Below are 15,322 nucleotides of genomic sequence, written 5' to 3'. Positions count from 1 at the left end.
CGAGAGGTTTAATTTGTCCAGCTGCCTCTCCCACAACTTTGTAACAATAGTGCAGTGTTTGCTGAGGCTGTCTTTACTATTAGTGGGGTCTTTTTCAGTCAGCCTTGTTCATTTAACTGATAAATCATGCAGCCCATGTAGCAATTGTTATTACAGCCATTACATCTGGTCCTAACCCTCTAATGAGCTTAGCTGTTTGCTCTTAGAAAGAGCTAAACCATTAATAACTACAAATACACATCTGCCTTGCTCCTTTCACCCCAAACATAGTTCTCTCTGAACTGTTCTTTGTGTATATTACGTTATGCTGTGGACTAGCTCAGCTAAGAACTAAAATCATTACAAAAGTTTTCAACTTTGGAAAAAGTCATGGCTGGAAATGAATGCATTATACATTAGGCTTATGAAACATTATCCTGCTACTGAAATATATGAACTACATATAAACTATGATCTATTTGTGGCGACTATTTACCTGAGCATTTTTTTTAAAGCCCGAATTTTCCTTTTGGTTTATATTCCATTTTTGTAGTAATAACCTGTTTGAAAGAAAAACAAAACCCAAAGAATTTTCAGCTTTTCACACAGACATATAGTAGCCTTGTATCTCTTTTTAGCTATGTCCAACGGAAAATCTTTTCATTGAGGAGGTATAATGCATTTTAAAGCTCTTTGCAAGTACTTTTGCCTCCTATTACTACTGAAATGGCAATTTCTGGTTCTGGATCAGCAGTTAGGAAGCATAACAAACAAAGAAGAAACACAAGGATCAATACAATTTAACTGTCCTTCACTCCAGTTCTAGGCAGGCATCAAAGCTAGCTCTGAATGATACCAGAAGCAGCAGGGAATGGTGTGCCACCTGAGCCAATTCAGTCTACTGAGATACAGATGGCATGCAGTGCCAAGAGGCCTATGCTGCTTCCAGGAACTGACTTAGCTCATTCGGAGTCCGCTGGGATACCTCTGCCTGGCATCACATTGTACTGTTATCTGTTACAGAACTGTTAACAGAAAAGGGAAAAAGAAACTCCGTATTGAGGGAGGATGCTGAAGAGAAGATGAGAAAGAGAAAAGAAAGGGTGACAAACCTGAAGAGTGTTGGAAGAACATTCTTATTCTTTGGAGACAAAAGGAAGCTGAAAATTACAGTAAAGAAGTAAAGAGGGGAAGACAGGACAAACTCTGGTGGGCCCAAGACTTAACAGGAAAAGGAAAAAGATTAAGAGTCAAATTATTTAGGAAAACAGAAAAAGACTGAGATTGAGAGGACAATGATTTCAAGATCTTTGAGAGGAGAATGATTTTGTCAGATCCTTACATTTCCTGATTCACTGAAGAAGAGTGAAGAGGAAGGCTTAGGGCATCTTCCCAGAAAAAGGCTAGTAGAAACTTTACAGGTCTTTAGAAGCAAAAAGAAAAGGAGATTGATGGTAACTTGAAAAGTAAATGGGTTGAGATGGGATTGTTTGAGAACAGAAGGAAGACCTCACATTATTCCATGCAGAGAACATAATTCTAGCAGACAGAGAATGGATGACCATGCAGTTAATAGAAGTCAGGGTGAGGTAGGATAAAAGGAGCCCATACAGATTTTGGAAAGTAAAAGTAATTTGCATTTCTGAGTAAGAAGTCATACTAAAGGAAGAGGTACTAAAACCAACATTGCATCACATTAACAAGAGTCAATTTTCTCTTTTAATAATATACACGAAGAGAAATACATTGATTTGGCAGATAACAGAACTCGGCAAGGAGAGGAACAATTTAATCTAATTTCTCTTTGACATAAGAAATGGAGGGACAACAACTGAGAGAAAACAACAGCCCTGAAGTTTAACACGTTGTTAGAATCTGCTCAGATCCTTTATTATGATGGTAGCTAATTGTGTTAAGATCTTAAAACTAAATCCCTCTGAAGCAGACAGCTTGCTTGCATGTCATTTTCCAAGCCTCAAAAAAACCACTAAAATTGACAGTACAAGGAAAGAAACAGCAATTATTTTTTAAATATCAGACACTGGAAATCAGATATTCTTGTCTTCCTTTCATGAAATAAAAAAACAATTATTGAAAGACTCTTGATAAATACTCACCTCAAAGATTTTGCCTGCTTTAAGAAACTTCTAGCTTTTGCTACTTCTTGAGTAAGTTTCTTTAAATCATCTCCTTCAAAGCAAGGGAAAACTGGATCCTGAAAACAGAATTAAAATACTCTGCTTTAACTTGCACCTATTTATTATTTTCAATTTCTATCAATTTCATTAACTGAGCCTAAGCTTTAAATCTCCCTACTCCTATCTACTTTCAGAGAATGTCTTGGTCTTACAAGGGGAGAGCAGAGTAACTCTGGGTTGAATATGGTTTTCTTCACCAACATATTTTTCTGCTGTGGCAATCCCTGAGGTCTCCTGCTGGAGCATTAATGTGCTAAACACTGTATAAGGATTTTACAATTACATGAAAGAAATACAAGATGTTAAGGATAAGAAGGCACAGTAAAAGCTAAAGTTAGCTTAAAAACCACAGTGTCCAGATATAAGATTTTTTTTTTTTTTTTTGCTTCTCTTTCAAAAACTATATTGCATTGTATACTTCTCTCATGGGTTTGGTCACCTGACCAAGGCAGCTAGCAGAGAGGCAAAGCCAGATATTACGATTTCTCCTTTCAGTTTCAATGTGAAGTATCTTAGGAGTCTTATATTAATTTTTCTCATGATTCTTCTTTTTTAAATGTAGTTTGACTACTGATGAAGAACTAAGTTTAAATGAAACAAAACCAAACCCAACAAAACCAATCTATTTAACATACATCTTCATCATCAAGGCCCTCTGTCAACATTCTGTGAGCTGCTAATTGTCCATCCACATCTCCAAAACTGCAATGGTAGCGCCCTCCTGTTTGGGAAGCAAGCTTCTTCAGAAATTCATTAGCTCCTCTGTTAACAACAAAGTAGTAAGTTACTTATGAAAATTATTTCTCTGAAAGCAACAACAATAGACAAAGAATTTCTAAGAATTCCTCCAAAAATATTACATCAAAACAAATAGCTTGGAGGACATGATTATAAAATTCCCTATCATTTCTAATTGTCAATTGCTAATGAAGAATATACACTGCCTAGCTGTCATAACCTCCAAAACAAGGCTATTTTTGGACAAGAGGTTCAGTGTAGCAATAGAACCCAAAAAAAAACTAAACCAAGAAATCCAGAAGCCAGGCTGGCAGGTAAAGGGCAGTAATATTTTACACAGGGGAAAAAGCCCAAAAGCTCCATAAAGGGAAAGAACATTTTGCGCATGCCCCATATTTCATTCTCTTGCCTAAGCCTCTATTACTTGCCGTTGTCCAAGAAGAACCATTGGGATTACTGGTACAGTTGTTACTGTATTCTTATTGCAAGTATGCTAAATCACACACTTTTACTGCCGTTTGTACATCATTTTAGAGTCCTGTCTCCCAAGCACTAGCATTGCAAAGTCAAAACCAGTCATACATCCATTAATCTCAAGTAAGCTGCAAGGATTGATTCCATTCACTGGAGTTCTGCACACTAAAATCTCCACAACTAGGAGAAAGGAAGCAGCAGATTTTGTTTCAGAGTAACTCATAGTCAGAAGTGACATCTTCCTCCCTTATTAGCAGATTTCCTTAACAGACAGTTATTGGCTACTGACCAGTTAACCAAATGATATACAAATAAATTAACTAAAAATATTAATAATGGAAAAGTCTTTTCATAAATACCTGAAGTTGGCTTTTTCAACTTAAGACCAATAATTCAAAGTTTTTACCAGAAAGGAAGATATATAAAAGCTTACAAAATAGCACTCTCTTCCTGTCAAACCTCGCTTCCGAAATCACAAAGACCACAGACTATGTATCAAGAGGTCTACTGCTTCTCCCCTTACTGGCTTGACAAATGACATCCAAACTAACTGTCATCTTTTGAGGGATTTAGCTTTAAGGTCTATTAGCTACCATAGCAGTATAGGATCTGGCCAACTTAATTTGGAGCAGTAATGGTGTTTGGAAACAAATCCCCCAATTATTTTTGTCTGCCACATGTTGGTTTGGCTCTCACAGTAGCTCTGTCGTATGCAAACTATACTCCTTTAGTAGGAGACTAATCTAGAAACTCCAGTCCACATATGCTCTCAACATTTTATCAGGTATTAGCGTGGTTGTACTACCATTCTCCAGTGTACACCTAGCAGGCATGCCCACAGATAACTCCTGAAACATCCAGAACTCTGAAAACACCCTGAAACTCTACAGAATGGGCCAAGCATCGTGTGCGCCCTATTTTTTCATGACTATCATCTCTCAGACTTTCTCGAGATTCTGCTGGTCTTTCCTCATCCATCCTCAGTCCTGCTTTGAAATCTTTTGTCTTTTCTATGATATTTTCTGTTGCATGTTCACCTTCCTAAACTTTTTCTTTTACTTTTTAATCCCTTTTTATAGCTCTATTCCATTGCTGTGGCAACATCCATCTCACAGTTCAGCAGGAAGCAACCTACGACCTAACTGAACCAACACTGCTTGTCTGTTTGTGCTATGAGAGGGTCAAAAGTTTCTAATGGCAGCTGGATAAACCCAAGGGCATTATCCAGAAGTTGTTAACCTCCTGACTGCCACTGAGACAGGAGTGTTGGCAGGCAATGCTGCATTCAATTCAAGAATACAAAGGCTGAGTTCTTGAAGACCTGAGACAACTACTGCATTTTGAGGTGGCAGAGTGGACACGCAGCTATTCTAGGAAGCTTAAAGACCTGGTGGCCTGTTTGGCTCTCTGCTCCTTCCATCACACAGGCACAGCCATGAATAAGAATTTAGAGGAGCGCATACTTTTTGATATTTTCCCATGGTCCCCAATTCTGGACCATGCAAAGATCCCTGAAAAGGAAAATCCAGAGATGTATCTTTAAGCCGCACCCCACCACGGCTGGCATTGGCACTTTCCTAGCGCTCCTGATTCCGGTCCAGGCCAGTGTATTAACTTTTTATGCCTCCATAGGGATATGTACATGATAGACTAATGATAGAACTACAGGAATGACCTCAGTGCTGCAGACTAGTAATGCATATCACTTCTCTGTGTGCATGAAGGCAACTCTCTCAAGGACATAAGCAGTGGGAGATGAAGGCCATGTGGCAATTACCTGTGTACAGAACAGCCTTCCCATGAATGTCTAGCTCAATCCTGGTGTTCAGTGAACTGAGCACATGGACCATTTTGATAACACAGCCTTTTGACAATAAATAAACTAGTAATTTTAAAGATTTTTTTGTTGTTCTTGCAAAGTATCATGTACCTGTCTGTACAGCTAAAAGAAATGGTGTGGATTTTAATATCTTGTTTCTTTCTCAATTTTTCAATTTCTTTCAAAATCAGACTGCAACTGGTGTCTGGTTTTCCATCAGTCAACACATACAGTGCCTCTATACCTTGGAAACTGAGAGCCTTCTGAAAAGCAGAAAATAAGCTTAAATAGTACATTTATACGAAAAGTTATACTTAAGAATGAAAACACTATTCCAATGATTTAAGATGATTTTATATTTACCACATCATTAATCAAGTTAGTATTGTCTTTTCCTTCTCACTAAGTATGAGAGAGATCAAGGATATAAATTTGAAAAATAAACAAGTAGATAATTTGTAGCATAAGGCAATATATTCATAAGCAGGGCATTTCAATGAGTCAGTTTTTGATGATAAGCAAATTAACTGGTTTTGGAGAACTGCTGACAGAAGATTTTTACATCACATTTTGTGAGAGTTAAAGATGCTTAATGTCTGAGAATCAGGCTCACTAGGACTTTGCCGCCTTTTTATATTATGAAAACTTGCTACGGTAATTGACTCAGTGGACATTTTTGTAATGCAGACATGCCTTACAGTTCTACTGGACTTGATTCAAGATGAATTCTGTAACATTTATAAGCAGATTCTGCAAGGGTGTCTGGAAGAAGAATCATTCTCCTAAGGCAACATTTCTTTTTTGATTAAAATTTTAAATCTTATGAAAGTACAAGTTCTTTTAGTCTCTGTTTTAGATTATTATTACGAGTTAATTTCTACACTGAGAATTTTTATAGGAGAAAAGTTTCTTCACCTGTTACTGAAGTTCAAGAATTGTACTCAATGCCCATGTGATTCCAACAAGGACTGCTTCTTTAAAATCCCTGTTTGGCCCATAGCAAATATATGACAGCCACAGCTGTACATAACCATCATTTTGAGCAACTGGCTATTTTCTCTCTCCAGTATTCTTTGAACACAAATATTAATGCAACTATTGACATTTCACATTTTTCTTAAACTCAGTATGAGCAATGAATTCTAGTATCTATGAGCCCTGGGGACAGGAACAGTGGCTTGATTACAGATCTGCTCAGTGTTTTGCATATAAAAATGTTGTATGCTTTGACCACATAATTTTCCTAAAATATTACCAGTCAGATGGAAGTGTTTTAGCACCACAAGACACGATGTCTTCTCCAAAATGTGGTACACAATTTACTAACCTGTAAAGCCATAAGGATGCATGTATTACCATGAGCGTGGAATTTGGACACCCACTGCACAGCATCATGACATGTTTCATCAGTTGCCTCTACAAGACACTCCTTCCAACTCTCTGTGTTTTCTGCAAATCTCAGCAGGTTAAACCTGAGGAGAAAGACAGTTTGCAACATTTAACCCTAACCAATACTATCAGTCACTTTGGGTAAGCCAGTTTTGAAATAAATAATAATTAAAAAAAACAACAACAAAAACACAAACACAAAACCAAACCCTATTAAAAAGAAAACCACAACCAAAAAACCAAACCCCAAACCAAACCCAACTGAAAAAAAAAAACCAACCCAAACAACCAAAAGCAAGAGCCTATTATTAGATTAAGGTCTTCAGCTTTCAAAGAGTCAGAAAGCGTATCTCACTCTGCATGAACAGTAAATCTATGGGAATGCTGAGCCCAAAAGGATAAACAGCATCAGCCTATGGCAAATGAGGCTCAAATCTTAGAGAGCTCAGAATTAAAAGTTGGTTAAAAAGCAGAACTAAAAAAGCAGTTCATGTCACATGCATATTATGCACTAACATATAATAATTACTTGTATTGTGTTTCAGTACTGTATTATTTGTAATTATTAAGTAATCTTGTTAAATAATAAGTAGTGCAGATTTCAGTCTTTATCAGTAGTTCACCATACCTCACTTCATTTTTTCTCAGCTGTTCCCAGATAAGAGAGGTAAGTTCTTTTGTGATATGTTGCAAATATGGGTCCATGGAACCAGATGTATCAATCAAAACACAGACATTTGCTTCTAAAATGGTACCAAACAACTTTCGGCTTCCTGGTCAGGAACATTAAAACTCATTAAGTGTCATTACATAGGCTTATTTTATTGAACATATTATTTTATTGAGCATACTGTAAAATCTTCAGTCTTTAGGGGTTATTCTGGGCACATTTCTACATAATAAATTCTAATCTGTGTGGAAACAAGGTAGTTCAAAGGTTAAGAATACAAAAGTCTTCTGCCATTTCAAATCTAGCACTGTCACGCATTAATTACTAGCCAATTGTAGCAACTTGCATTAAAAACTTTATAGCTCCTACTTTACAATCCAGCAAAAAATTAAAAGATCTTTGTTGGGAAATAGTTTATGAGCAACAGCAGGATCAAAATACTTTTCACCAGCAGTAATGCTGAACTTCTAAATAGGGCACATTCTTAGCAAAAGAAACAGAAAAGCTAATTTTGCTTGTATATGTTGTTGTGTATATTCTGTTGATAGCTTCTGACACCAGGAACCTTGTATTCATGAACACAACATAGACAAACGAAAAACTTAACTCAAAGCCCTAATTATTTCACAGCAAGCTAGATGTTTATGAGCTACACAGATGCTGAATTCTCTTGTATTCTTAGTTTATTGTCATAAAAATACTTTTTAAAATTTCAAAGAAATGCAAAACAGATTTTATTTTTTTTAATTCCTATTTGAGAGCCAGATTTACAGTCAGATTTATTCTATTAGAAATAGTAGATAAGAAGATTTTATGTACGTTTAAGTTGTGCTTTATAGAAAAACAGATGCACACCAATACCTGACAGAAGCCACTGTATTCTCTGTATATAGCGCTGCAACACTTTCTCCAGTTGTTCAGTGTAGATTTCCAGTTCTTTAGACTGAAACTGCAGATGTTTCACAACCCCCTGGAAAAATTCAGTTTGTACAAGAGCATCTTACTTCAGGAGATTTGAGCTCAGCTGCTATATATGCAATGTCTGCATTAGAAATCAGAGAGATTAGGTTTTTTGTCTTTACGTCTATGAAATAGTGTTAAGAAAATTTTTGTGACTCTGTTGCTACTAAATAACTGGTTTACCCAAATTAGGAAAGCCTAGTTCTCATCTCAGCCACTTGTGCTGGGCAACAAAATTATATAATTTGACTGGACAGATACATCTACTACATTCTTTCTGGCAGTTTTCTAGATATAATAGAGCAATAATATCCTGGACTTAACTTTCTATGCTTCTCTCCAGTCATTACACAAACCGAAACAATCAAGATACAACATTTTCCCAGTTTTGACTCACGCATGATTTTTGAAAGCTTCACTTAAAATTTCAAAACTATTTTTCACACTGTATGAGCAGTGGAGATGCCTCTGATACGTTCTATACGATGCCTTTAGATACCTTCTAAAGATCCCATGCAGTTTGCACTTCAAACATACTAAATATTTTTTGTGGTGAATAAAAGACCTTCTCTAGCTTTCTAACAGAAGGGTGATTTAGAAAGAAGAACAGGGAATAGTGGAGGGAACATCACGCTACCAAGCCACAAACACTGAGCAACACGCATTGTCTTAAACAAACACAAAGGCTTTCGATGCTGTAGGTATATGACATCTGCAAAAGCTTACATTGATTTCTACACTAGGGAAGATAGTACAGTATTTTGCCGATACTTTCTTGTGCAGAGACTCCACAGTTTTCTTTTGGTGAGTACAGCCTGGACCAAACATCAGTCTGGGCAATTCCAGTTTAAGCTTTTTAATACTGTACTTGGTCAGCCACTTGTAAGACAAACAAATGGAGCAATTGGTTGTTAGTAAATATTAGAACAGTTTAAGTGGCAATACATTGTACAGAATCACAATTAACATGCTCACATTAATTCATATGGATAATTCTAAAATGGCAATTTATTAGTAAGGAGCAAAATACCTCTTTGCTTGAACAGATTTCCTCTTTTTTTGGCAATGTAACAGAGGGAACAGACTTCCTTATGCACATTATCTTTGGATACTTTCGGTATACTGTACCTAGTTAAGAAAACAAACAAAGTAATATTGGGAGCCCTAGGTTTAAATCATTGCCCTTTTGAATCACATATGACTGTTGATTAAAAAAACAAAAACCAAAAACCAAAAACAAAAAAAAACCCCAAAAAACCCCCAAAACCCACAGACTAGCATTTCATACACAATTCCACATTTGAAAAAAATGCAAAGTTTTGATATATAAAAGTACTTAAAAAATCACTTATTTTTAAAAATTGTCACCTTCAAAATATTCCAAACCAAATCTTCTATAATCATCTAAACGACAATGACAGCATTTTTCCTTGGAGCATCTTTGACCAAAAGATCCCAAAGGACTTTTAAAAAAAAAAAAAAGAAAAAAAAAAGAAAAAAAAAATCAAAGCACTGAACAAAACACCCAAAAAACCCAAAAGACCTAAAAAGAGCCGCCCCCCCCAACCAAACATCAAAGCAAAAAACCCCACCACTATTTGATAAGTGAAATTCACTTCCACTCTATTTAAAGCACACTGATTATCAGTGACTTAACATCCTAACAGTTTTATAATAAAAATGCTGACAATAAAAAGGCTTCACCCATCATATCCTGGTAACACATACCCACATTTCTTCCTTTATCAGTATAAAATACTGACACAGAAAACTCTGGCTGCTGCTTTGGTTTATGCTTTCTTTTATTCTCACTCTGAGGCCATTCTTTTATTGTTTGTGCTACAAATAAAAACAAACAAACAAACAAGGATGTTGACTTACTTCAGCTAGATAAAACTCTTGCATGCAACCCTGTTCTTCAATTCATAATTTCCTGTTACCACAATTATAAATACATAATTTTCTTACATATTGGTTAAGAAAAATCCATATTATAGAACTAATCACACTACTTTCATAGAAATGGAACCAAAACCTTTACAAATTTATAAATTACCATCAGAAAGAATGTCACAGGGCATAATTTGAAAAGATTAGGGGTTCATAGTAAGCATAGTATTTGTTGGAAAAGCCAATTAACATTGTTGATATATAGCAGTGTTTACAAATCTGGATTTATATTTGCATATGAGGTGCTCTGCACAATCTCATTTCAATAAATCAGTAGATTTCAAGACTCAAATTTAATGCGAAAAAAAAATTGGCAGAGGTTAGCAAAGACGCAAAGAAAAAACACAGGAAAGTTACAAAAATGTAGGACAAAGGAATTGGACTTTAAGGGACCAACAGCGACTGGAATCAATTTAACAGCTGTTTCATATACCAGCAGCAGTTGCAAGAGTCAGCACTTCAGATAACCTGAAATTTGTGGGGTTTTTTCTTTCATTACTGGATCATAAATAAATCAAGAGGAACAGCATATTAATTACAATGGGATCTAACAGTATTTGCAGAAATATACATATTGAACTAATAATAAATCTCTGAATTGTTGAGCCTTTGGAAAAAAAAAAAAAAAAAAGGAGTATGAATTGAAAACCAAGAGAAGTGAGGTTCTAATTATGGCTTCAGGCATGGGACAAAGCAGGGCTCTACTTTCCACCCCACACATTTGACATTTCCTGATACAGGATGGATATTCAATCGTATGACCTGGAAACAGTTATACAGCTGTGCAGCGTTCCTTCTGCTCGCAACCTTAAAGAAAGCTTATATACGTTAATACATAAAGCTTATATACGTTAATATATAATGTTAAATATGTTACCAAAACTAAGCTAAAACTCATACCGAAGTAATTTTAAAACAACCGCAATATTTCCTATCAGTCTGATTAAAGATTAAAATTGCAAGTGTTTTGAAAACTTAAATTAAAGCTCTAATTTAGTATTTTCTTTTAACCCAAAGAAACTGAAGACAAAAAGCCCCTAATCCATACAGACCTGGTGGAATTTCTGCTTTGGCACTAGTAGGACGCCAAGCCAGTACTCTCATGGAAGCATTTCTCTCTGCACCATGGCTGTCTTTAATACGCTATGAAGTCATATAATAAAAAAAAAATTTAAAACTATTTCAGTTGGATAACAACTGTGTTATTCAAAACTGGAACTATCCTTCATTATTCTTTAACTCCTGTTTTGCTCTTCTAACAAGTCAGCAGATTGCCATGATGACTTGTTAATTTGTGATTTCTTGCTAGGTTAAGTAACTCTTAATTGCTCTGTTTTAATTATCTTACCAATTTCATCTGCTGCCATAAAACTAATGGCTAACATCTACAGGCAGATGAGTTTGACCATTTTTGCCACTTGAAGGAGCAGTCTAGTATGGTAATGGCACTGTTTTATAGAATATAGTATATAGTATTTTTCTCAGAGTTTTATTGCATATTGGAAACCTAGTGCTGACAGCAGTAATTTTTCCTTTTTCCTTTTCTAGGGGCTGAACAGTCTGCTAAACAACATGAACGCTTGTTTAACCCTATTGTAGGATCAGACTTCTGCTGTGACACAGAGTCTTCAAGTAACTGACATCTAATTTAACATACAGCTCTACTACAAATATCACCAAACATCTACAGACAAACTTGTATCAGTTTTCTACAAGTTTAATCCCTATAAAACTATGCTATGTAGTCATATCCGAGTGATTACTTTTTTCATGCATTTGTGAAGAGGTGTTGAGAATATGTTGGTTTTGATAAAATAGCATGGAAGACCTGTTTGGCCTTACCTACAAGGGTCTTTGCAACATGAACACACCTACACTTAGGAGTGCCATTCCCATTTCAAAGATGAGACCTGAAAATTCCAGGTCAAAAGTTAATTACATCCTGCAGTAGGCAGTTCTGTATCTAGTCATTTATACACCAAAGTGGTAAGCACTGGCACTGGCCATTTATGTACATGACAGATTTGTACACCCACTCAAAACAGACATATACACAGTCAAAATTAACAAGGAAAACATTAACAAAATCCCAAAGGACTCAGTAGTGTAACTCCATGGAAATAAGCACAGTAGGCAGGAAAAAAAATCCTGAATCCTGTTTCTTGTTTTATGCTGTCTCTCTGTGTGGCCAAAGACAAGCTACTCAGCTGCAGCTGTCTCATCTGTAAATGAGCAGAATACCATAAAATTCAGTACTTGCTAGAAGGACGTGTAAAATAGACGTAACTCAGTAAAGCACATTTCTACTTTGCCTTTGCTTTCATTAAACACTAAATTTTTAAGGTCAGAGGAGGGATTATTTAGACAATTTTAAACACTACCATGTGGTTCTATTATAATTAATTACTTAGCAGGAGTTAGTAACATGTATGTTTTTGTTTATGTAGCATTTTGAATGCAAATTAAAATGTAAATTCAGAGTACTATCACAGTGCTGGTTTACTTCCTTCAGATTTTCGGCCTGAGCACTTCTCTCACAAAGAGCAGCATCTGATAGTTGGGTAGGATCTCTAACTAAAACACACGGCATCTTAAAAATGGACCATTTCAAACCATTCTAGCCAGGCTCAGAGCTGTGGGTTTAGGAGATGGCAACTTCTGTGGCCTTTTGTCTTTCTTCGTAAGCACGTTTGAGCCTCCTTCTGATATAAATGGATTAACAGACTGATTTACTGAACGTTGCTTCAAGGATTCCACTAGGAATGCACACTGAAATGGAAGTTCACATCGTTTAGTAATTCATATACATGAAATTTAAGTAAATGACATTTCAAAGACAGGCATTCTGTATTTGTTACTTCAATAATAAATAAAATTCATACCAGATTAATAAATCTGGTAATGCTTAACACCTCTAACTGAATAGAAAACCCTTTGTGCTGTGCTTGCTCAAACACATAGGAGGGAAATCCCTCTTGCTCTGAGCAAAGATTTTAAAAGAAAAGGCAACAGTACGCACACCAAGACCAGAACAAATTGGAAGACGATGAACCAAGTATATGCAGCTGTTAAACGATAACAAAATATTTTAAGATCCCATTGAATAACATCAACTCTTCTTTTTAAAAATACTTCTGTGACTCAGATTTGCATGCAACAAGGTGCTCCGACCTCTGGACATATATCTCACTACATACATCCTTCTAAGCACACTTTTGTAAGAAGCAGCAAGCGTACTGCCAGGCTGGATATATTGCCTCAGTCACTTTGCTAGATATCTTTGCAAAAAGTCATGTGCAGGTAATATGGAGAGATATATACGAGTTCTACATCCTTAGTACACTTCAAAAACCAATTTTTTTAGAATTGAATAAATGTATTGTGCCAATGACAATCCCTCCCTCCACTGTGACTTACAGGAACATAATATTATATATTTGTTACATAATATATATATACCTTTTTAATATATTTATTTATATATATAATTATAATGAACAATTAATTCTACTGGTGAAGAATTCATCATAGGATTGGCGACAAAAAGGAGAATCACTTCAATTGTAAACTCCTAGTATTTCATAAGGAATCATGGCCACTCCAACAGCAATCACTGCAGTGGTACTGTACAACTGCTTTCTAGTCCATATTTATTCTACGGTAACTATTCTCATACTCTAGAGCCCATCTTATAAGGATTTGCACTTTATTTAATCTTCTGCATTGTCAGCTATACAAACACTGTTGAATTTTTTTCTGAAGAAAAACATAACTTAAAAAGATACATATAATTCATACCTTTTGAGAGTAGTTGTTTGCTTTTTCCATTTCAGACACAATTACAGTGATATCATCACTTTCAAAAATACCTGATAATCAAATATATACTAATCAGTGTGGGGTTTCTAAGTGTACAAAATACATCTTTTTTAAAGTGTACAACAATTTGTAGGGCATGCCAAATTTCAATGAAAAGAATCAAAAAGCCTTTGTTTCCTCTATGCCAGGCAGTCTGGACATACCACATTAGTAACTATATTTTAAACATGCATCTTTAAAATATGTAGCAGAAAACAGCGAATTCAAATAGAAAAAAAAAAGGAACAAATTCCTGCATTAAGGCTGCGTTATAATATTCTGCAATACAACTGAAAGCCTTAATCAAATTAGGACCTCTGTTTTTATTGCAATGCTAGTATAGCATTATCACATCCTAAAAAGTAAACTACTTGATTTAGGGGGGGAAAAAAAAAAATTACTTAATTAATGGAAAAGAAGTATGCACTGACTTTCCTTTTCACATACCTGCTTCTCCAAACCAATGAAATCTCCCATTGGCTGCCTGTACTATTTCTTTAAAAGCAATGGCAGTTTCAGTTGGGTTAGCATAGCGGGCTGGAATAATCCCATTGGAGTCAACATCCTCCATTACACTAAACAGACAGACATGAAGCTGCAAATCGAAACCTCTGCAAACCTCAGCCACATAAGCATTGATTGTGTGCTGCAAGACAGAGAAGAAACAAGGAAAAAAAAAAAAAAGTCAGTAGTGACCCTCTACCTCAGACGAGCTTTCATCTTCTCCACTGGTTCCTGAACTGATGTACAAACACTCCCAACCTGAGCAGTTCAGCACAGGAACATACCCTGAGTGGCTGAAAGCCTCCTCACATCATGCATATACACAAAAACTGTCACTATTACTAGTGACAATGGCAACAGCATTGCTGCAGCCACGAAGTGAGACAGGGTAGCTATGGGAATCAAAAACTTCAAGGATAGCCACGCACTGAAGCAAAGTAGGGATGGAACTATTCATTTGCCTTTTTGTACGTATCCTTTGTTTTTTTGTTATCCATGTGGGCTTTTAATGATTTCTTAGGTTTGCCCCGAATTTCCAGAAGTTTGGTAACAAACGCAAGAGATGCCCTACTGTGCACACATGGTTATTCCAGTTGGATTACCGTATGTTCAGAAACTCTAGGCTGCCCACGTGGCTTAACAGTCACAGAGCACATGCACTATGAACATATATCCAAGCAATGCATTATTGTTATTAAAAATAGGAGCTGTCTCTACATAATGTACAACGGAGTTCCACCATAAAATTATTTGTGGCTTTGTTCCCATTAGTTATAAGGAAAT

The 15,322-nt window shown here is 36.0% G+C and overlaps 1 protein-coding gene across 1 annotated transcript in view; it reads right to left on the bottom strand.

Annotated features, from left to right (window-relative positions):
* Window positions 1–454: 454 nt before the first annotated feature.
* The window catches only part of VWA3A (von Willebrand factor A domain containing 3A), a gene marked incomplete at both ends in the record, with an annotated part of 32,961 nt that continues 18,093 nt past the window's right edge, over window positions 455–15,322 (bottom strand). Inside the window, 14 exons of the mRNA XM_082313987.1 lie at window positions 455–539; window positions 2,097–2,194; window positions 2,813–2,939; window positions 5,320–5,471; window positions 6,536–6,680; window positions 7,226–7,370; window positions 8,129–8,237; window positions 8,954–9,106; window positions 9,258–9,355; window positions 9,956–10,066; window positions 11,230–11,320; window positions 12,791–12,946; window positions 13,976–14,046; window positions 14,483–14,681. Of these exons, the coding sequence (XP_082170113.1) occupies window positions 455–539; window positions 2,097–2,194; window positions 2,813–2,939; window positions 5,320–5,471; window positions 6,536–6,680; window positions 7,226–7,370; window positions 8,129–8,237; window positions 8,954–9,106; window positions 9,258–9,355; window positions 9,956–10,066; window positions 11,230–11,320; window positions 12,791–12,946; window positions 13,976–14,046; window positions 14,483–14,681 (1,740 nt within the window). The remainder of the gene's footprint in view (window positions 540–2,096; window positions 2,195–2,812; window positions 2,940–5,319; window positions 5,472–6,535; window positions 6,681–7,225; window positions 7,371–8,128; window positions 8,238–8,953; window positions 9,107–9,257; window positions 9,356–9,955; window positions 10,067–11,229; window positions 11,321–12,790; window positions 12,947–13,975; window positions 14,047–14,482; window positions 14,682–15,322) is intronic.

The sequence above is a fragment of the Platalea leucorodia genome, assembly GCF_965183815.1.
Source record: "Platalea leucorodia genome assembly, chromosome: 5".
Classification (NCBI taxonomy): Eukaryota; Metazoa; Chordata; class Aves; order Pelecaniformes; family Threskiornithidae; genus Platalea; species Platalea leucorodia.
This window is presented reverse-complemented; position numbering and strand designations above follow the sequence as displayed.